Source organism: Vulpes lagopus, chromosome 12, assembly GCF_018345385.1.
Source record: "Vulpes lagopus strain Blue_001 chromosome 12, ASM1834538v1, whole genome shotgun sequence".
NCBI classification, from domain to species: Eukaryota; Metazoa; Chordata; class Mammalia; order Carnivora; family Canidae; genus Vulpes; species Vulpes lagopus.
This window is the reverse complement of record NC_054835.1, coordinates 23,441,956-23,463,599: the sequence shown is the minus strand read 5'-3', so window position 1 is coordinate 23,463,599 and position 21,644 is coordinate 23,441,956. Positions and strand designations below refer to the sequence as shown.

The window sequence follows — 21,644 nt, the reverse complement described above, 5'->3', positions numbered from 1 at the left end:
GGTTTATAAATAAGATCTTTAAAAGTTTAAAATGTTTGTTGAGTAAAAGAATGAGTACCTTCCCATGTCAAGGTATGACTTTATTTTTTAAAGTAAAAAAAATAAAAGTTGTGCCTGAACTCACAACCCTGAGATCAAGACTGAGCTGAGACCAAGATTTGAACTCTTAACTGACTGAGCCATCCAGGTGCCCTTGTATGCTTTTATAATCTGCTTTTATTTTTATTTATTTTTATATACATATATTTTAAATTTTTTATGTATTTGAGAGAGAGAATGAGCACCAGCAGGGGGAGGAGTAGAGGGAGAGGAAGAAACAAACTTCCTGTGAGCAGGAAGCCCAATGTGGGTCTTGATCCTGATCCCGGGATTCTGGGATCATGATCTGAGCTGAAGGCAGACACTTAATTGACTGAGCCACCCACACACCCCAATCTGTTTTTATTTTTAAATTAAACTCTACATCCAATGTGAGGCTTGAAATCATGACCCCAAGGATCAAGAGTAGCATGCTCTACCAACTGAGCCAGCCAAGCACCAATATGAATTTTTAAAAAATAAAAAATAAAGGGCACCAGGGTGGCTAAGTTGGTTAAACGTCCAACTCTTGATTTTAGCTCAGGACATGATCTCAGAGTCATGAGACTGAGCCCTGTTTTGGGCTCGGAGCCTACTTAAGATTCTCTCTACCTCTCCGTCTGTCCCTCCCCTCTGCTCTTTAAACAAACAAACAAACAAACAAACAAGCAAACTTTTCCATAGTTACTTCAAACCTGAATGTTCCATGACCAAATCTGAGGAAAAAAGAGGGGTTATTTATATATAAATGAAAAAATTGGAAAGATATCAAGTTGCACTTGAAGTAAAACCCTAACCTGCAGGTTATTCAGAGGTTCCATCTTCATGACCGGGCCCAGGGTGTTGAGAGGCAGGGAGACATCAATACTCTGGTTTGGCATCAGTGGTGTATGGATGGCCAGAGGAGTGCTGGGGATGACACCAAAGCTAGGAAAAGAGGATTAAAAAATTCCAGAGGTTAATAAGGAGGCATGATTTAGACACATCTTTGGATTTCAATGGCTTTTTACTCCATTTGGAGGAAATATAATTTTTAATAAAATTAAATGGGAAGAACAGCAGGAACCAAGATGCTTAATCCTAATTTGCTAAAACACTGATTACAAAATAACCCATTTCCCATTAAATGGATCTGAGGAAGGAGAAAACATTCATTAAGTACAGAAGTGCTTTGTTAGTTTCTAATGTTTCACACTACTGGAGGGTCAGATTTAATAAGTTTCTCTCTTTTCTTAAAAAACATTTTTCCCGGATCCCTGGGTGGCTCAGAGGTTTAGCACCTGCCTTCGGCCAGGGCACAATCCTGAAGTCCTAGGATCGAGTCCCACATCGGGCTCCCTGCATGGAGACTGCTTCTCCCTCTGCCTGTGTCTCTGCCTCTCTCTCTCATGAATAAATAAATAAAATCTTTAAAATTTTTTTTTCCTTAGATAATCCCTGGGAGAAAGATGACTTAAGAATATACACTCTGTAAAGTACAATAAATTGACATTATTTCACTAGCTTGATACCCTGTCTTAGCAATCCAGATTATATACTGGCAATTATTTTTTTTTAAAGATTTATTTATTTATTTATCATAGACAGAGAGAGAGAGAGAGAGAGAGCGAGGCAGAGACACAGGAGGAGGGAGAAGCAGGCTCCATGCTGGGAGCCTGACGTGGGACTCGATCCTGGGACTCCAGCATCGCGTCCTGGGCCAAAGGCAGGCGCTATACCACTGAGCCACCCAGGGATCCCCCTATTTACTGGCAATTCTAATTTTCTTTTTTATTTACCTATGTAAGACAAAAATCACTGAAACAGAGTCAGTGAAAGTAAAGCAACACTGATTGACTTAGACATTCCAAATGACTAGGACAATCTGGTCACTTTCTAAACCTAAGGCAGGAGTGTGTACCCACCAGTTTGACTTCACAGAGCAGCCTGTCTAGTAGCGATACAAAAATAGTAAAGAGATAGGAAAAACCTGAGTCTGGAGTTACATAAATAACAAGTATGTATGACAAGCAGACGTGTTTTGTTTTTGCTTTGAGAGAGCGGGAGTACGCACCCAAACAGGGAGTGGGGGAGGGACAGAGGGAGAGAGAGAGTTCTGCTTAAGATTCTCACCCACCACGGGAGCCCAGTACAGGGCTCAACCTCACTACCCTGAGATCATGACCTAAGCTGAAATCAAGAGTTGGACAATTAACGGACTGGGCTACCTAGGTGCCCCAACAACAGACATGTCTATGTTCAAGAAATATAAGAATAAATTTTCAGACAGAATGAGCAGAAAGGGAAAAGTGGGCCTACAGGTATAACAAATACACAAGTGAACAACATAAATTTATATTGAATTTGTTTTCTTTGTTTTTTTTTAAATTTTTTTTTAAATTTTTTATTTATTTATGATAGTCACAGAGAGAGAGAGAGAGGCAGAGACACAGGCGGAGGGAGAAGCAGGCTCCATGCACCGGGAGCCTGATGTGGGATTCGATCCCGGGTCTCCAGGATCGCGCCCTGGGCCAAAGGCAGGCGCCAAACCGCTGCGCCACCCAGGGATCCCTGAATTTGTTTTCTAATTAGCCTCAGGAAGGAAGATGGGACTATAATATTTATAAAATAACTATAGAGTGTATGTAGGGACTATCTTTAAAAAATCACAGGAAGGGAGAAGAAACATTTTCTTTTTCCTAAACTATGCTTCAGAGTATCAAAATAAAATAAAGTGATCCTGAGAATATACATCACTCATTTTGGTATAACATTTATAGATAAAAAAAAACCATTCTGCTTTTGTGATCTTGCTCTCATGGTCAGCAAACTCTGTCTGAAGGCAATATTGGGATAGAAATATGGCAGTAGCTTTTGTTTTACAAACAAAACATACTTGAAAGTAAATTGCCATAGAAACAATGGAAATTATGGGGGCACCTGGGTGGTTCAGCTGGTTAAGCGTCTGCCTTTTGTTCAGGTCATGATCTAAGGGTCCTAGGATTGAGCCATGGACTCAGCCATGGCTGAGCTTGCTCAGCTAGGAACCCGCTTCTCCCTTTCCACCTCCACCTCCCCACACTTCATTTGTGCTCTCTCTCTCCAATAAAGAAATAAAATATTTAAAAAAAATGGAAATTATGAAACATTTATACAGAAGGGGAAAATACACTTAATAAAATGACTGTAGTCACCAAAGGAGAACACGTAACAGTGAAGGAAGAACTGGGGGGAAGAGATGACCAGACAAGAGAAGTAAAGGAGAGCCAGTAAAACCCAGCTAAGAAATAATAATAAAAAAATAACAAATCATGCCAGAAATGAACTAAACTACATCCAGAACACAGATGCAAAAAAATACTCAAAAAATTTTAGCAAATCAGATTCAACAATATATAAAAGTAGACAATATATCCTGACCAGACGTGATTTATCCCAAGAATACAAGATTGGAGTAGCAGTCAAAAAATCAATCCCTGTGAGCCACCATATAAATAGACTAAAAAAGAACCACATGATCATTTCAATAAATGAAGCATGACATTAATTTTTATCCACTTGTAATAAATTAATAATTCATAATCAACTTAATTCCCACTCATAGTAAAACTCAACAAACCAGGAAGAGAAGGAACTCCCTCAACCTCCATGAAAAATCTACAGTTAACACTGCATTTAATGGTGAAAGACTGAATGCTTTCCCCTAGAGAACTAGAACATGACAAAGAAGTCCCTTCTTAGCACATGAACATTTACTGCAGATCCCAGTATAGTCAGGCAAGGAAAGAAAAGGCATAAAACTAAAAAGAAAAGATAAAACAGTCTCTATTCACAGACAAAACGATTTATCTATATAGAAAACTGTAAGAAATTTATAAGAAAGCTACTGGAACTAGTAGGGGAATATAACAAAGTTGTACAATAAAAGTTCAACATACAAAAATCAATTCTACTTCTATATATCAGTAAAAAACAAATATTAAAATGAGAAGAAAGTTATTTACTATACCATTAAAACCATGAAACACTTAAATCTGACAGACATGTAAGCACACGAGAAATTATAAAACAGTGCAAAGAGAAGTTAAAGATGACCTAAATAAAGCAAGTTGATGGATTAAAACTCAATATTGTTTGATGTCAATTCTCTCCGAAATTATCTACATATTTACTGCATTCTCAATCAAAATCCCATCAGGTAAAGAACCTAGAACAGCCAAAACAATTTTGAAAAAAGAACTAAGATGGAGAGTTTGTACTATCTGATTTCAAGGCTATATATATTTTAAAAAGTTTACTTTGACTCTTATTTTATACCATATTTAAAAATTATCTCAAAATGGATTATAAAAGTTAATGTAGGAGCTAAATCTCTACCACTTCTATTAAAACAACAACAAAAAACCCCTTTGTATCCATAGGCCAGGCAAAGATTTCTTAGAACACAAAGAGCATAAGCAAATACAAAACTTTTTGAAAGACACTCTTAAGAAAATAAAACCAGAGAAAATATTTGTAAGACATATATCTGACAAAGGTCTTGTATCCATAATACATAAAGAACTTTTACTACTTGATAATAAAATTAAAAAAAAAAAAAAAGAAAGATCAGGGCAGCCCTGGTGGCTCAGAGGTTTAGCGCCACCTTCAGCCCAGAGCGTGATCCTGGAGTCCCATATCAGGCTCCCTGCATTGAGCCTGCTTCTCCCTCTGCCTGTGTCTCTGCCTCTCTCTCTTTCTCTCTCTCTCTGTGTCTCTCATGAATAAATAAAATCTTAAAAAAAAAGATCTGAGCAGATACTTCACTAAAGATATAATGGTCAATACACTGATGAAAAAATTGCTCAATATCATTAGTTGTTAGGGAAATGAGAAATAAATTAAAATGCATATTCATAAGAACAGCTAAAATTGGTAAGGCTATACAATATCTAAAACTCTCACATTTACCATATGCCCCAGCAATACTACTCTAGGTAATTCCCCAGGAAAACTGAAAACATATACTCACACAAAGACTTGATTATGAATATTCCTAGCAGCTTTAATCATAGAAGACAAAACAGGAAACAACCCTAAATTCTACCAACTGGTAAAAGGTAAACAAATCGTGGTATACTCATCAACGGATACTACTCATCAATAAAATGGAACAGATTTAAAAAAAAAATGGAACAGATTACTGATTTATCTCCAAGCATTACGCTAAGCAAAAGAAACCAGATGCAAAAGCCTTCATACTATGTGATTTCACATACAAAAGAGTAAAGAAAAAGCACAATTACAGTGATAGGGACAGAGTTACACAGAAGAAAAGAGACCACATGGCAAGTACCGTATATACTGAGAATAAAATCACTGCCTTCCCTGTAGCACTCTTGCCAGAGGATGAAGTGTAAATCTGATCATGCTTATATAGATCTGCCTCCAATTTATAGATGTAATCGGCAAAATCTAGATTATGGGAAACTCCACAGATAAAAGATGTAATTTCTCCTGTAAATAAATTTCAAGAAAAAAAAAAAAAAAACAGAGAGGAGAAATCTATAGAAGAGACTTAAGATACTTATCAACCAACTGGTATAAATGGGGACCTTATTGGGGCCCTGTTCAGACAAAACAAACTGTACAAAAACATCACACAACTGTGAAAACCCATAGATTGGATGTTTAAGGATATTAGAGAATTTCTGGTATGATAACAGTGTTATGGTTATGAGTAAAAAAAGGTATGAGGTATATATTGTAATAGTTACAGATAAGAAAAAATCAGGGAGGAAAAAAAGTATTTATAAAAGATAGACAAAGAAGAGTTAATATAAACATAGTTCTCCAGAGAAGAACATCCAAACAATGGAACGATATAAAACTTCAAACAAACAAACAAAAACTTTAAACATATGGGGGCACCTGGGTGGTTCTGTCACTTAGGCATCTGCATTTATAGAGTGTATAAATCTGCCTTTAGCTGGGTGGCTCTGTCACTTAGGCATCTGCATTTAGCTGGGTGGCTCTGTCACTTAGGCATCTGCATTTATAGAGTGTATAAATCTGCCTTTAGCTCAGGCCATGATCTCAGAGTCCTGGGATCAAGTCCCACATTGGGGCTCCCTACTCAAAAAGGAGCCTGCTTCTCCCTCTCCATCTGCCTGTCTCCCTGCTCACGTGTGCTCACACACACTCTCTCTCTCAAATAAATAAATAAAAATCTTAAAAAAATAAAATTTTATTTTATTTTTTAAAAGATTTTATTTATTTATTCATGAGAGACACAGAGAGAAAGAAAGAGGCAGAGACACAGGCAGAGGGAGAAGCAGGCCTCACGCAGGAAGCCTGACACGGGACTCGATCCCGGGTCTCCAGGATCACAACCTGGACTGAAGGTGACGCTAAACCGCTGAGCCACCCGGGCTGCCCTATTAAAAATTTTAAACACATAAACCCTAAGAATCTTCCTACAGTAAAACACTTCAAGGTACACATTGAATGGGCACACCTTATTCCATGAAAAACTGACCAAGATTGGTTAATACTAGGAATATCCTAGTAAAATTATTGGACCTCAAAACTTTGGGCAGCCAGACAAAATGATGTCATCACTTATAAGGGGAAAAATCAGGCTGGCCAAGGACTTTTTCCACAGGAACATTCAATGACAAAAGACACTAGAGTGAAACACTTAAAGAATTTGAGTCAAGAATTTTCAAGTATAAAGGTCACAGTTTTGACCACATAAAAATTCAAAGACTGTTGTTTACATGAGCCCCCTTTGAGGAACCTACTAAAAGACATCCAAGAAAGGGCAGTGGGAACTTAAACGAGTGGCAGTAAGCACAAATCCAAGATAAAACAAGGATGAGGTATAAAGGGAAAAAAAAGGGAAAAAAAAGAAATGATACAATTTACAAAAATGAGAGGAAGAGGAGGCAAGTGGGTGGAAAGCTGAATAACTAGCTCTTGGCCTCATCAGTCATAAGTGGACTTCAAAGACAACAAATCAAGTAGTAGAATTTTAGTCATACTTCAAGTACAAAAGTATTTCCAAAGAAAGACAGTACTATTGACATTAGGGAATATGGGGGGCAAAGAAAATATGTTACGGTAGGAAATTAAGAGACTTCTGACCGAAAGCAGGAACTAAGAAGATATTATAAAAGAAAAAGCAGGGATCCCTGGGTGGGGCAGCGGTTTGGCGCCTGCCTTTGGCCCAGGGCGCGATCCTGGAGACCCAGGATCGAATCCCACATCAGGCTCCCGGTGCATGGAGCCTGCTTCTCCCTCTGCCTATGTCTCTGCCTCTCTCTCTCTCTCTCTCTCTCTCTCTCTCTCTCTCTATCATTAAAAAAAAAAAAAAAAAAAAAAAAAAGCATAACTATCAACAAAAATATAAAGTTTTCTAAATATCAGACTACTTAAAAAAAAAAAAAAAAGCAAACACAAACAGAAATGAAGTATGAAGGCAGGCTAAGAAAATGGCTATTAATACACCAGCCTTAGCTTTTAACATGGCCAGCTCCCCCCAAAATAACTGGAAAAAAACTAGTCTGCCAAAAGGAAACACAGACTTTCTAAATACTTACATTGTTTCTAATGTGCCTAACTTTCAAATCTAGGGTACAAAAGTTATTTCCAAATGCTTAGAAATAAGTAAGACAGTTACTGATACAAGTTGTCACTGACAAATTTTATTAAATCTGATTTAAAGGTCCAATTACTACTTTGTTACAAACAAGTCTGATTATCTTGTATAAATGGACCTGCCATCAAAGCCTTACCAGGCAGGTTCCTGAACCATGGTATTTAATAAAAAACTGACATTTCAGAACTATAGAAAATCAGTATTTACATCTTCATGCTCTCTTCGTTATTAAAGCAGAGAATTCATTGCTAAAAGCAGACCACCCACCTATATTATTCAGCTAACAGGTATACTATGTTTCAAACTTTTGACATCAACCAAGTATGTTCGTTTTTCCCGCCAACATATGGGCTTTGGACACTTATTTGTTTCGTTCATTACTCTAGCCCCAGCACCTAGAAATGTATGGCACATAGATGCTAACCAATTATTTGTTGAACAAATACATGGATTTCAATTAAAACTTTTTTTTGGGTAAATGGTTTATTAAAAACATTGTAGTCCTACAACCCTTTAAGAAGGCAGTAAGTTAGTTCTGGTTTCTTTTTTCCATATGGATGAGTTTCCCAACAAAATTCTCTAAGGCCTCCAGAATGGAAGCTGACAAGTAAACAGAATGTAAAAGTCAGCTCTCATTCTACATTCAACATCTGCCAACATGAGAATTTTTAACGCATTGTTAAAAATGGAACATTATTTTGCTGGACACAAGGCACAATGCTGCTTCACAATCGAGCCGAGGACTCAGACTTCTTACCTATTCTTGTTAAACTGGATTGCAAAGTCTGTCATGTGCTGCAGAGCTTTGTTGGTGAAGTTCATTTCCATATAGATGTGCCCTTGGCGGTGAGTAAATGTTCCAGAAATCTCCAAGCCTTTAGCTTTTACTGCAGGCAGCCAGACCTAAAAGACAGTATAAAACCCAATGGAACCACGCAAGATTTATCTTGATGTTATTTGTTTGAATATACAAAGATGAAATTAAGACCACTTATTTGGGCAACTGGTGATTTTTATACTATAAATATCAAGTCAGATGCCAAAGGTTCTGGATAAAGTCATATTCTCTGAATTTTGAGACTGTTCTCAATTGAAGAACCAAACTAAACCAAGCCAAACCCGCAAGAAAAGTCTATGAATAACCCTGGCTAGTTCCCATCTTCTATTCAACTTGGTCATTTTACTGCTTGACTACTGCTACCAAATGTGTATACATAAGGAAAAGAGAAATTCCAGTGAGTATAGTGTGTGTGTGTGTGTGTGTGTGTGTGTGTTTATTAGCACCTTTGGTAAAAGACTTAAAAGGGAAGAAACTGAATCTACTAATGAAAACAGCACATCTATATCTTTGAAGACTTTTTTTTTTTTCATCACTATACCCATTAACAGTAATCTCTAGGGCAAGGGCCATGTCTTATGTATATTTTTTAACTCTTGTTATAGCTTCTGGGAAACAGGACTTAGATATGGTTTAAGTAGTTTAAATGCCTATCTTCTCAATATAATCCATTACCCATCTCTGGTCCTAAAACCTGTGATACTCCTGGAATGTAAGAGTTAATTTAAAAGGTTGGGGGGCACCTGGGTGCCCCAGTCAGTAAAGTGTCTGATTCTTGATTTTTGGCTCAGGTCATGATCTCAGGGTCATGAGACTGAGCTCCAAGTTGGGCTCTGAGTTCAGCGGGGAGTCGGCTGCAGATCTCCCTTGCCTCTGCCTCTTCCCCTGCTCTCTCTAAAAATAAATAAATCTTGGGGATCCCTGGGTGGCGCAGCGGTTTAGCGCCTGCCTTTGGCCCAGGGCGCAATCCTGGGGACCCGGGATCGAATCCCACGTCGGGCTCCCGGTGCATGGAGCCTGCTTCTCCCTCTGCCTGTGTCTCTGCCTCTCTCTCTCATTCTGTGTGACTATCATAAATAAATAAAAATTAAAAAAAAAAATAAAAATAAAAAAATAAATCTTAAAAAAAATCAGGAAATTTATGAACTGTTTTGACCATCTCAGACAGAATACCAAAGCTTCAGTGGGTGGTTGAATAAACATGAAAACATATTTAGCCATATTAAGGGAAAAAAAGGAAAGAAGAAAGTGAAATCAAACAACCATAAGCTATCAGAGGGTCAAAAATTCTAAAAACCAATAATACTCAATGGAAAATATAAGCAATCTGGCACTCTGTACTGTGTTGCTGGGAATATAATCTAATGTTAACTTTTGGAAGGCAAGTTGAGAACGTCTATTTTAAAATGTTTAAATGATCAAGCACACTGCAGGTTTATCCTGTAGCTATAATTACAAAAATACACCAGGATAAAAAATATATATATTTACCAGGATATGCATACATAAAGATGTTCACTGCAACACTGTAATAGCAAAAAAGGGTGATAAAAAAAAAAGGTGGTGATGGACTATATGTCCATCAACAGGAGAATGATTAAATAAGTTGTGACACGTCAATACGGTGGATACAGACATTCAAAATAATATGATAGAGAAAAACAAGACACAAAACAGTATATTCCATTGACATAGTACTGTTAAAGGACACAGACATATAGGTATATGCATAATCCTTTTCATAGGACACACAAGAAAGTAATAGTGACTATTTATGGGAAAGTGAGGAAACTTAATTTTCTATCTGTTGTTTCTACATTACTTAAACTTGTCATTTGTATGTATTACTTTAATGTTACTAAACAAATGCATTAGATAATCTTTTAACCAATAATTAAAAGTCTGTGGGATAACACCCAATACAGAAACCTCACAACAAAGTTACTGGATTGTGCCAAAATTTTTTTATTTTATTTTATTTTTTTTTTAATTTTTATTTATTTATGATAGTCACAGAGAGAGAGAGAGAGAGAGAGGCAGAGACACAGGCAGAGGAAGCAGGCTCCATGCACCGGGAGCCCGACGTGGGATTCGATCCAGGGTCTTCCGGATCGCGCCCTGGGCCAAAGGCAGGCGCCAAACCGCTGCGCCACCCAGGGATCCCTGTGCCAAAATTTTATGGCTCAGTTTTAAATCCTGTTTTTGGTTACTCTATTCAGCAGCTGTGTAGAAAAAGTTATGACCCCTGGAATGGACAACTGGTCTACATTTCTGTAGTAGGGATCCTTTAGAGTCAGAAGAGCAGGGTAAAGAATTCAGGAAACAAACAGGCATGTTGTCCCTCAGAAAGGCATCATTATAAGAAACTGGGCCTAGCTAAAGATGGCACTATACTCTGAGGCTGAAATAAGCTTCACTTACATCGAGTTTCCACTTTTGAAATTCAGTCTGAGTAGAACATTAAGCAAGGTTGAGACTAGAAAAGCACCAGTGATAGAAACCTAAATCAGGACTCTAAAAAGGTACACTAAAATCCATGAAAGCCAAATTGTGAGCAACAGCACTCTAGAATTTGTATATAATACAAATTCTCAAAAAAGGGAATGGAAGAAATGAGAAGAATGTTACTCCCCTACACTATAGTCTGCCCCCACCCCCACCCTCTGGCCCTTGCTATTGTGTTGTGAACTGGATTCACACTAGATTGACTTCAATACTGACAAATAAGACATTTCTAAACAGGATAACAAAATACAGGGATGCCTGGGTGGCTCAGCAGTTAAGTGCCTGCTTTTGGCTCACGGAGTGATCTTTGGGTCTGGGGATCAAGTCACACATCAGAATCCCTGCGAGGAGCCTGCTTCTCTGTCTGCCTATGTCTTTGCCTCTCTCTCTCACGAATAAATAAATAAGATCTTTAAAAAAAAAAAACAAAACAGTTTGGCACCTGCCTTCGGCCCAGGGCATGATCCTGGAGTCCCGGATCAAGTCCCACATTGGGCTCCCTGCATGGAGCCTCCTTCTCCCTCTGCCTGTGCCTCTGCCTCTTTCTCTATGTCTCTCATGAATAAATAAAATCTTTAAAAAAATAAAAATAAAAAAGAAAACAAAATACAAATACTTAAGATTTCCAATTTTAAGTCTAATTATAAAAATAGTTAATATGGATGCTACGGTGTTTCTTATTGCTAAATTTCAGGCTACTTTTCATCTTCTTCTTAAATCCTGTAGGACAAGGGCCCAACCCTTGGCTTTATGATCAGGGGAAGTAATAAAACATGTGTTCTACATTACGAAAGTATTGCTTTACTTACAGCCTTAGGAGCCACATATCCACCAGGTGCCATGCCTATTCCCGTGGAGAGTTCAAACAGGTCATTCAGACCACTGCTGACCACAGCAGGAGTAGGTGAGGGAGCAAAGGTTGCAGGCACTGATGATGGGATGAATGACTGTCCCACCTGCAGGGAAAAAGGGAAGGGGAGTGGAAAACCAGGAAGAACAGATTAATAGCCCTTAACATGTTGCTCTATATTTCAGAAGTATTGATCAAACAGTAAGAACACACCATAATTACAAATTTTTGGAGCTGAATTAGTATATTCTTTGTCCTTTTAATCATCATGATTATTTTTTCATCATTGATAATATACAAACACTCTTTAGAAGTTCTAACACAGAGTAATCAGTAGGACCAGGAACACAGTGATCCAAGATCTTTTCTGTTTGTTTCCAATTTTAGCTTCCATGATTCTGTGCAAAAGGCCTACAGATACCCTAACAAAGGGAGTCTGTTTCTATAGAAAGAAGAAGCATCCAACTTAGAAAGCAGTTCTATTTCCACTTGGGTACAGACAAGTCTTACTTTCCCATTTAGGCATAAATATCTAGTAGGAAACTCTCCTGGGGGGAAGAGGGATATTCATACCCCCCAACCTCAGTCACTTACAAGGAGAGTCTCCCTCTGAGTCCAGCTGACTCTCTCAAGTTCTTTGTAGATGATACTAGAGAATAAGAGCATTCTCCAGTCAAGATGGGAGGTTCCATTTCCTTTAGCTCTTTAATGTCAGGAAGACAAAGATCTCTGTAGACACCAGAGTGCCAATCCCTAAAGATGTCCCTACACCACATGTGGTGTATGCCTCTGAAGAATCCAAGTAACCCTATGCTACTTTCTACTCTTCATATACTATTATAGAGGTTTTGGTGTACAATGCTAGATAGCAGCGGTGGCTGGTCTGAGAATGTGTGCATAGGAAAAGGCATCAAACAGGGGGCAGCGCATCCCATGGTGAAAAAAACGGATGGCACTTACTGCCGGACTTCCTCCAATGCCCCCGCCAAGGTCACTGCCAAGCTGAAAGAGAGAAAGGAGAGAGAGGAGAGAGAGGTAGAGTTCATTTAGCTAAGTACTAGATGCCCATATAGAATCTGTAAATTGCTCTACCAAGTTGCTGGGAATACATGCTGTTCAACTGGACTCCCAAAGCCTAAAGAAATTCTAGATTACAAAGAAATATGTCCTAGGGGAACCGAGTAGTGGTACTGATGCTGTGTGGGAGTTCTGAGAAAACTTGGAAAGAAGATGGAGCTGGGACATCTCAGTGATGTTTCAGATCCAATCTTCCCACTGGGGTACACAGGCACAAACCTCAACCAGATTTAAAGAATTTACATATTCCAAGAAACTCTACCTCCAAGCAATAATGTCTTGAAAGTGTTTTATTTTCCCCTAAAAAGAAATTTAAGGGAGGAAAAAAAAGAAAAGCAAAGAAAAACTAAAATGTGCTTTGATCTAAAAAACATGCTATCCTACTGAGAAAGTGGGAACCAAATCAGTATTGAGCAATTTCAAGCTTCAAAAATTATAGGTGGAACAAGAGGGATTTTTAGAATTTAGAACTTTCCTAAACAAGAAAACAGCTGGGAGAGGAAGATATCCTACCTGGGGAGGAAGTAGGAAGGCATGCAATGCTTCAAATCTCTTTCACAATCAATAGTACTAAGGAGAAATGCTGTGATTTACCTGGAGATCATGTAAAAGGATGCTAACTATTGGAGAATTAGATGAACTTAATTAGCTAGGTGACAGGAAAACCATTCCATATGGTCTTAATCTGGCCTTTTTCCTCTTCAGGGCTTTAATATAATTCACCCTGAAGTCAGGCTTCCATGATATTAAAGAAGAACTGAAACTGAAAATAGCTGGCATGGAGAAACATGAAACATACATATACACAACTAACAGTGCTGTTTAAAAAGCAAACACCACCTTTTTTGGCTACAGTTTCGCATTTGTCTCTTCCCTAGTTCTCACTGTGCATCTGAAATTCCTCTTTGAGTCACCAAATGCCTTGTCTGCTCTACAAACGCTGTTCCCTTTATTATCTGTCATTTAGTGGTAAAAACTTGGAAATCTTTGTGCTGTGGTTATGTTAAAAAGCAAAACTCGGGCAGCCGCGGTGTCGCAGTGGTTTGGAGCCGCCTGCAGCCCGGGGTGTGATCTTGGAGACCCGGGATGGAGTCCCACATCGGGCTTCCTGCATGGAGCCTATTTCTCCCTCTGCCTGTGTCTCTGCCTTTCTCTCACTCTCTCTGAATGAATAAATAAATAAATCTTAAAAAAAAAAAAAAAAAAGCAAAACTCTACAGGTTTTCAGAATTTGAGAAAGAGGATTTAGCTTCTTAGTGAAAAAATACATGAAACAGTGTTGCCAAAATCTAAAAAATAATCTATACTGAAAAACGTCAAAATCTATGACAAAACTGTTTCTACTATGACAGAAAACGGGCTGGGCAGGTGCTTTGTAACCAGCATTAATAACCATTCTCTGTGCTAAGTTATAGAGCACTACAAACCTTGAAGAGCCATTTCTAGAACCTGATTCCAGAAGATTACTTAACGGTTGAAAATAAGCCAAAAAGCACATGTGTAAATAAATGAAAAGGTCACCACAATGAAGAATTCAAACTGGCAAAGTCTGAAAGCAAAGAGAAAAAATATCACACATCCACTTTCTCTCTGGTTCTGTAATGGCACACATCTGTAGCATGACATCAGAAAACCACCTTTTATTCAAACAAACACTGAAGTAACATCAATTGGATACAGGAAACAATGAGTGGAATACACAGATCAATAAGATCCAGACTTTGCAAACTGGCAGGAGAAATAAAACATGAATGCAAAACTACACAGAATGAACTAAAGCCAAAAAAGAGAAGTACTGAAGGGAAGAGCCTCCTTTTGGCTGAAGGATAATGAAAAGCTTTACAAGAGGTGGTAGTGTGGGATTATAAAAGCAAAAAGGGATTATAAAAGCAAACAGCATGCACAAACGCTGCAAAAAACATGAATAAAAGCAAGATCAGGAAGAATGAGTAGCGCAATTAAAGTGAGCACAGAGTAGATATGTGTGGGGGAAAAAAGGTCACAGAAATTAAGTTTGCAAAGGCAGGCTAACTAAAGGCAGGGAGGTCTTTAGTTTTTTTTTTTTTTCTTTTTTTCTTTAGGTCTTTTTAATTTCTCCTTCATAAAACCTTGGGAGGTTTCATAAGATCTAAACTTTCTAAGAGTTTAGAGTAGTAATAACTACTTCGGTTGTGTCCTATCAACTATGGTTTTCAACCTTAGATACCTAAATTAACCACCTATGTGTGTGTATAGTGGGAGGCATTTAAAAAAATACTGATGCCTCTCACCCCCAGAGGTAGCGATTTTTTTTTTTAAGGATTTTATTTGAGAGAGTGAGAGAGTAAGCGAGAGAGAGAGAGAGAGAGAGAGAGAGAGAGAGAGAGAAAAGAGCAGGGGGAGGGGCAGAGGAAGAGGGAGAAGCAGACTCCCCACTGAGCAGGGGGGCTCAATCCTGGACTCCAGGATCATGACCTGAGCCAAAAGCAGAGGCTTGACTGACCGAACCACCCAGGCACCCCACCAGAGGTAGTGATTTAACCGTTCTAGGGTGGAGCCTGGGAATCAGAACTCTGAAAAGCTCTCCTAGTGATTCTAATGTATAAACAAGATTGAGAACCAATGCTTTGGAGAATTAACTAATGTTTAGAATCAGAAAAGATTTACCTGTTTGAAAATGACTTTGGAGCTAACACCTGAATAAAAAGAAAGCTAGACCTGGAGAAGAAGAAAAAAACCCAAAACCCGTAATTAAGGAAGAGGAGGATGCACAATATCTTGTTTGTCCTGATGCTTTTTGATCTGGTTTGACTTTCTAATGAGCTTACCCTTTCTTCCCCTCAACCATTCTCTTCCCTTCTGGCCAGGCTTATAAGCCAAGCTTAATAGAGATGGAATTCTGTATGTACCTGGTTGGCACTCAGTGGCAAGAAAGAAAAAATACACTGGAAGAGAAATGGTGGTTTTATCCAATAGGCTAAATTCAATAAAAGGCATTGAGAAAAGACACTCATTGGTGGTGTTACTTCCAAAGTAAAGCCCATGTATAGCCCATACTTTCTTAGATTTCATTCTTGTTATCTCTGAGTATTGTATGAACATTATCTTAGCTGGATAAGATCTGAATGTATTCTCCCCACCATGCTGCTTGTGAATTTCATTCAAAAACATGAAATTGAAAAGCAATCCCAATAGTCCCATGTTTATGTTTAATGTATCAGATACAATTCAGCCTCAACATAGAATCAAGAACTCTGATCTTAAGAGACAGAATCCAAAGGGTATTAAGAGACACGTAGCCAAAAATATAAATGTTCACCTGTGTCATTATGTCCAGAGAGCAAAGGGAAAGGATAATTTCAAAACATGTTTGTTACCCAGCAAATCTATAACTTACTCAGACTTTATTCAGCATCTTTCCTTTTGCCTGAAGAAGCTCCTGAGGAAGGATATCATCTTCATCTCAGAAAATATGATAGGGGTGATAGCACCGTGATGGGTAGGAGTGACTAATAAAGAGATGTCAGCAAGCATGGGAGGCAGTTACCCAGGGAATGGTCTTTCCTGTTCACAGTGACAAGCAGGATGATGCAGGTAGTAATCAAGAAAAAGAAAGAAGAAAGCTGGAAAGCTGAATAAAATACAGAGAAATTCTTCTCGTGTTGGCCTGGACAAGCCATTAACCATTTCAGTTTAGCTGTTGGTATTATCTGGAGTCAGACAAGAGTCATCTGCCGGTCATACTTATCAGGTAGGGTACAAAATCAGCCAACTGAGGACTTGTAAAAATTCAGTGGTATCTGTTACCTAGTGAGCTGGTGAGAGCCTAGTGAAAGGGCTAGGTGTGCGGGTCATGGCTTCAATCTCCATTTTAGGTGTCTAGCTACCGTGCTTTAAGTGTCTCTTGGAACTATCTAATTCCCGCTGTTCCCAGGATTCCCTGCCATTTTCTCCATGAAGAAAATAATGTCAGGATAGAGGAAGATGTAGAAAAGCAAAGTGCCAATCTTAGCAAAAGAATATTTCCAACGCTGAAAATTGAGCAGAATTTTCCTAAAGGTCTGTAGCTGATATCCAAGTCCAAATGGTGGCATGGTTAGTGGTATGCAAGCCATAGTGGTTTGGTTCTCATAATCCTCAATCTAAATCCTGGTAGTTGTAGTCATTAAATGGCACTGAGAATACTACTAAACATTTGGCTAGTTGTAGTCATTAAATGGCACTGAGAATACTACTAAACATTTGGCTACTGCCAAAGAGTGGCCACTTTACCATTCCTGAAGTAGTGCTGAATTGGGCTCAGTTCATGTTCAACTACATAGTAATATGTCCTTGCAGTGTTGAAATCGAGTAACTGGATGGAAAACAATGATTTCATGGTGACTTATTGTAACTTATGTGCTAACGAGATTTCAGCATAGTTACATGATCTCTGCAACAGAGCCAGGTTAAGCCAAAAGTTTAAGCTGAGCCTGCCCACAGCTCTAGTTCAGCTAGATACCAAAAGGAAACACCCTCATCCAATGACAATATACTACAATAGCAGAAATAGGGTGGGAGAATTCCTGAGTAAGGTTCTCTAAGGCAACAAGTCTACCTGAGTCCAAGAAAAGAAAGTCTTTTATAAAAGAGTATCAACTGAGATGGCCACTAAGTAGACCCCCTCCACTCCAAATCCCACAAATGATTACAATGGCTGATCTTGGTTAGCCCCTTTTAGGTACATATATCAGACTCGTCCAAAATACACCTACCTTCTTCTAAACCTGTGGTGCTGAATATCTGAAGACATTCTCTTAATTAGAAGTACAGATCTTAAGCTCAGAAATTTCTTTGCTCCTATCTAGTTATTACCTTTTTCATTTGATGCTTTTCAGAATGGATTTAATTAATGGGAGTCTACAGGAATGCTGCCAGTTATATAGCTTACCAACAGCTCTGTTATTCAGGAGTCAAAATAAATGATGTAAAAATAGTACACAGTGATTACCACTACAAAGAATTTTAGACCCAAATCCTATTGGTGTCAAAAACAGCAGTCTGTGTTCTTCCTATTAGGGTTTCAGATTTTAGAAGGTGCATATCATCTCCTAGGTAAAAGTGTAATTTTCAGCTGTTTGGCTGCCAATATTAATTTGATCTTCAAAAAGCTATTCAGAAAAGCATCATAAAATTTCACTAATCAAATTGGTGAAAAGAATCTGTAACCATGCAAAAGCTATTAAATAAGCTGATGGCTAAGAATGAACTTGATGTGGAATAGCATGAGTTATGATCATATAAAATCACCCAAAGACTCCTTAGCTTGATGGGAAAAAAAGGTTTATATCAAAAAAAAAGGTTTATATCAAAAGAAAACGAGGAAGATGTAAGAGAATACTTCCTGAGATGGAATAGGGAACAGAAGAATGTGGCACTATCAGTCTCTTAGGCCCGACAGAACCCCATGATGAGTAGAGTAAAAATCCACAGAAGTTATGCAACCTGTTTCATTTTCTTTTGCAATACTTACTATCCAACTATATCGTTTCATCTCTCTTCCCCAACTAGAATATAAGCTTGCAAGGACAAGTCACAACTATATTCCTAATATATAGAAAAAAGTTTGATATAGAATCAGCACTCAGGGATCCCTGTGTGGCGCAGCGGTTTGGCGCCTGCCTTTGGCCCAGGGCGCGATCCTGGAGACCCGGGATTGAATCCCACATCGGGTTCCTGGTGCATGGAGCCTGCTTCTCCCTCTGCCTGTGTTTCTGCCTCTCTCTCTCTCTGTGACTATCATAAATAAATAAAAATAAATAAAAATTAAAATAATAATAATAAAAAAAAAGAATCAGCACTCAAATAATGATTCGGTGAATGAATGTTCTATTAACCACATAAGCAGGGCTACTGGCAGTATTACTTCTTGGGGAGATAATTTTGAAATGAATCATTTTATTGGAGAAAATTATCACAAAATGGACAGAAGGCTGAAGAAATGGTTGCATCAACTGGCTTAGCACAACCTATCAGCATCGGTATTTCCAAAACACAGGAATGGAACCAATCAAGGAAAAAAAAGGCCAGCCCTCATCCCACGCCAAAGTCCTCTCTAGAAAAGAAATATATTATTGTCTGAGCAGTTCTGACAGCAAGTTTTCAGCAGAAGAATGCACTGTGCATCATTTATTTGCTCTGAAGCAGTTGGTGTCTCATACCACAGCTCACTGCCAATAGATGAGAAGATAAGATTTCACAGCTCTGCTTACAAGAGGGTAAAATGAATGATCTTGTTCCTTTTGCTGCAAGATAGATGTATGAACTTACCTAGTCCCTCTTTTCACAAATGAATACACTTCTCGTCTTTCTCAAACTTTCATAATGTGTCCTAGTGGCAAGCCAGCCCAAACACATATACCCAGAGCACTGGGGAGGTACAGTGAGAAAAGGCGCAGGGCAAACAAGCCTTGTGTTCTACCGTAAGCATTTCTGCAATTTTACATTCTAAACCTTAACACAGCAGTGTTTAGTCCGTATTTACAATCCTTACCATCAAGAAGAATGACACTGCAAGATGGGAGAGTCAAGTTTGTTCTACATCCTGTACTCCACTGTGTACTCCAGAGACTGTGTACACTCATTTGAGAAGGACCAAAGTTAAGTCAGACTGGACTCTATTCAAGACGATGACAATAACAAACAAACTGGAGGAATCACAGGATAGTCTTGGATTCAAATCTTGACTCTGAGACTTACTTGCTATGTCACCTTTCTGGTTTCTGTGAAATGGGGCCCAATACAGATTTCCTTGCAGAGTTATTTTGGGGATTAGAAATTATAAAAGTTCTAAGCACAGGAAACTGGAACAGAAATAGAAACTCAGTATTGGGTAATTATTTAGTCCTATGGGCTAAAACAACTACAATCATCACTGAAATAGTACCAGACTTAAAATTTCTGAAAGGTTAAATTTTTTTTTTTTTTCCTGAAAGGTAAAAATAAAAACCTGTAAGATAGGACATCTGGGTGGCTCAACGGTTGAGCACCTGCCTTCGGCCCAGGGCGTGATCCTAGAGTCCAGGATCGAGTCCCACATAGGGCTCCCTGCATGGAGCCTGCTTCTCTCTCTGCCTCTCTCATGAATGAACAAATAAAATCTTTTTTAAAAAAAGATTTAAAAAATCTGTTCTTTAAAAAAAAAAAAAACACTTGTAAGAAACAGGGTAGGAGGGTACACTTATCATGATAAGCACTGAAAAGTGTAAAGAACTGCTGGATCACTATATCATACACCTGACATTAACACTGTACATTAATTACACTGGAGAGAAAACAACAACAGATAGAGTGGGAGGATTTGAAAAACATACACTGCAGTTAGGAAAAGGCAGTTTCTCCTCTAGCCTACATACTCCAGCTGGGCACACTGAAAGGACATTTCTCTGGATGGAAAACCTTTGTCAGCAAAAAGAAAAAGGCATTCTGGATAATGCTTCCTTTCCAGTCTTGATGCAAAATAGCACCATTTATCTAAATAGAATAATAGAATAATGCACAGCACCTTGGATGAATAAAAGGCTTTTAACCAAGGCCTCTGCTGACACACTGAAAGTAAAGGTGACCAAAAAAAAAAAAAAAAAAAAAATCAAGATTCAATTATTACTTTAGCGATTCTCACAGATGTCAGACTTATTAGCAAATAATGTATCTTTATAACATGTATGCAAGAGTTATGAACATGGACATCAGGTTACCTCCCACACTACACCAAAATAGGATTTGAACTGTCAGAAAAGTTATACACTCAGAATGAGCGCTTTCTTAGGTTCCACATGAGAGGCATAAAAAACCCATAGAAGATTTCTGAAACGAAGAAACAAAAAGACTCAAATAACTTTGTAAGCCTATATTTAGATCTGCTATCCTGCTTTACATGTAGAACACATCAACCACGTAAGTTTCACTAAAATCAATCCACATCAAGGTGACAGTTAAGTTTATAGTAACAGAAAGAGGAAACTATCTGCAGAGTACAAGCAAAAGAGAATACGCTGAGATAGGCAGAAACTAAAAATGAGGATATTTCAGTAAGGAGAATGAAAAGAATATGGAAGAAACCCATTTTGATTTGAGTCCTATGGTGAAAAAGCATTCCATTTTTAAAATCTGAAGCTCTGCCTAAATCAATGATTTTCAAAGGTGCCTGCCTCCACAATATATAAATAAGAATCAACTAGGAGGCATGGAGGATATATGTGTGTGTTTTCTTTCTTTTTTTTTTTTTTGTGTGTGTGTTTTCTTTACATAGCAATATCCCCACTCATTCTTTTTAGTTAAAAAATCACAGCTGTTATGAGTCACTATTATTGATGGAAGAAGGCTGGAGTCTTCAGGTATGTTGTGGCAAATAATAATAGAGTAAATAAAGTACTTCCTTAATGACAATTCTGATTCTCAATTCACTAAATCTCAAAATTTTACAACTACAACAATGGAAGAAGGTTAACGAGATCTAATGGGAGGATCACCAGAATATGAAAAGAGAAGAATAACTTTCACTGGTTAATATGCAAATTTTAAGTCAGAAGTACAGAGGGGCGCCTGGGTGGCTCAGCTGATTAAGTGTCCAACTCTTGGTTTCAGCTCAGGTCATGATCTTAAGGTTTTGAGATTGAGCGCCATGTTGGGCTCCGCACTGAACACGAGCATACTTGGGA

General features: G+C 38.2%; 1 protein-coding gene across 2 annotated transcripts in view; it reads right to left on the bottom strand.

Moving 5' to 3' along the window:
* Nucleotides 1-21,644, bottom strand: part of AP2B1 (adaptor related protein complex 2 subunit beta 1) — a 132,785-nt gene that overhangs the window by 36,811 nt on the left and 74,330 nt on the right. The window contains exons 15-18 of one of the 2 annotated variants that reach the window (XM_041724558.1): nt 12,850-12,891; nt 11,849-11,995; nt 8,454-8,599; nt 876-1,005 (exon numbers count right to left, since the gene is read on the bottom strand). In XM_041724558.1, the coding sequence (XP_041580492.1) occupies nt 876-1,005; nt 8,454-8,599; nt 11,849-11,995; nt 12,850-12,891 (465 nt within the window). The remainder of the gene's footprint in view (nt 1-875; nt 1,006-8,453; nt 8,600-11,848; nt 11,996-12,849; nt 12,892-21,644) is intronic. The other variant, XM_041724559.1, reaches the window with a different exon arrangement.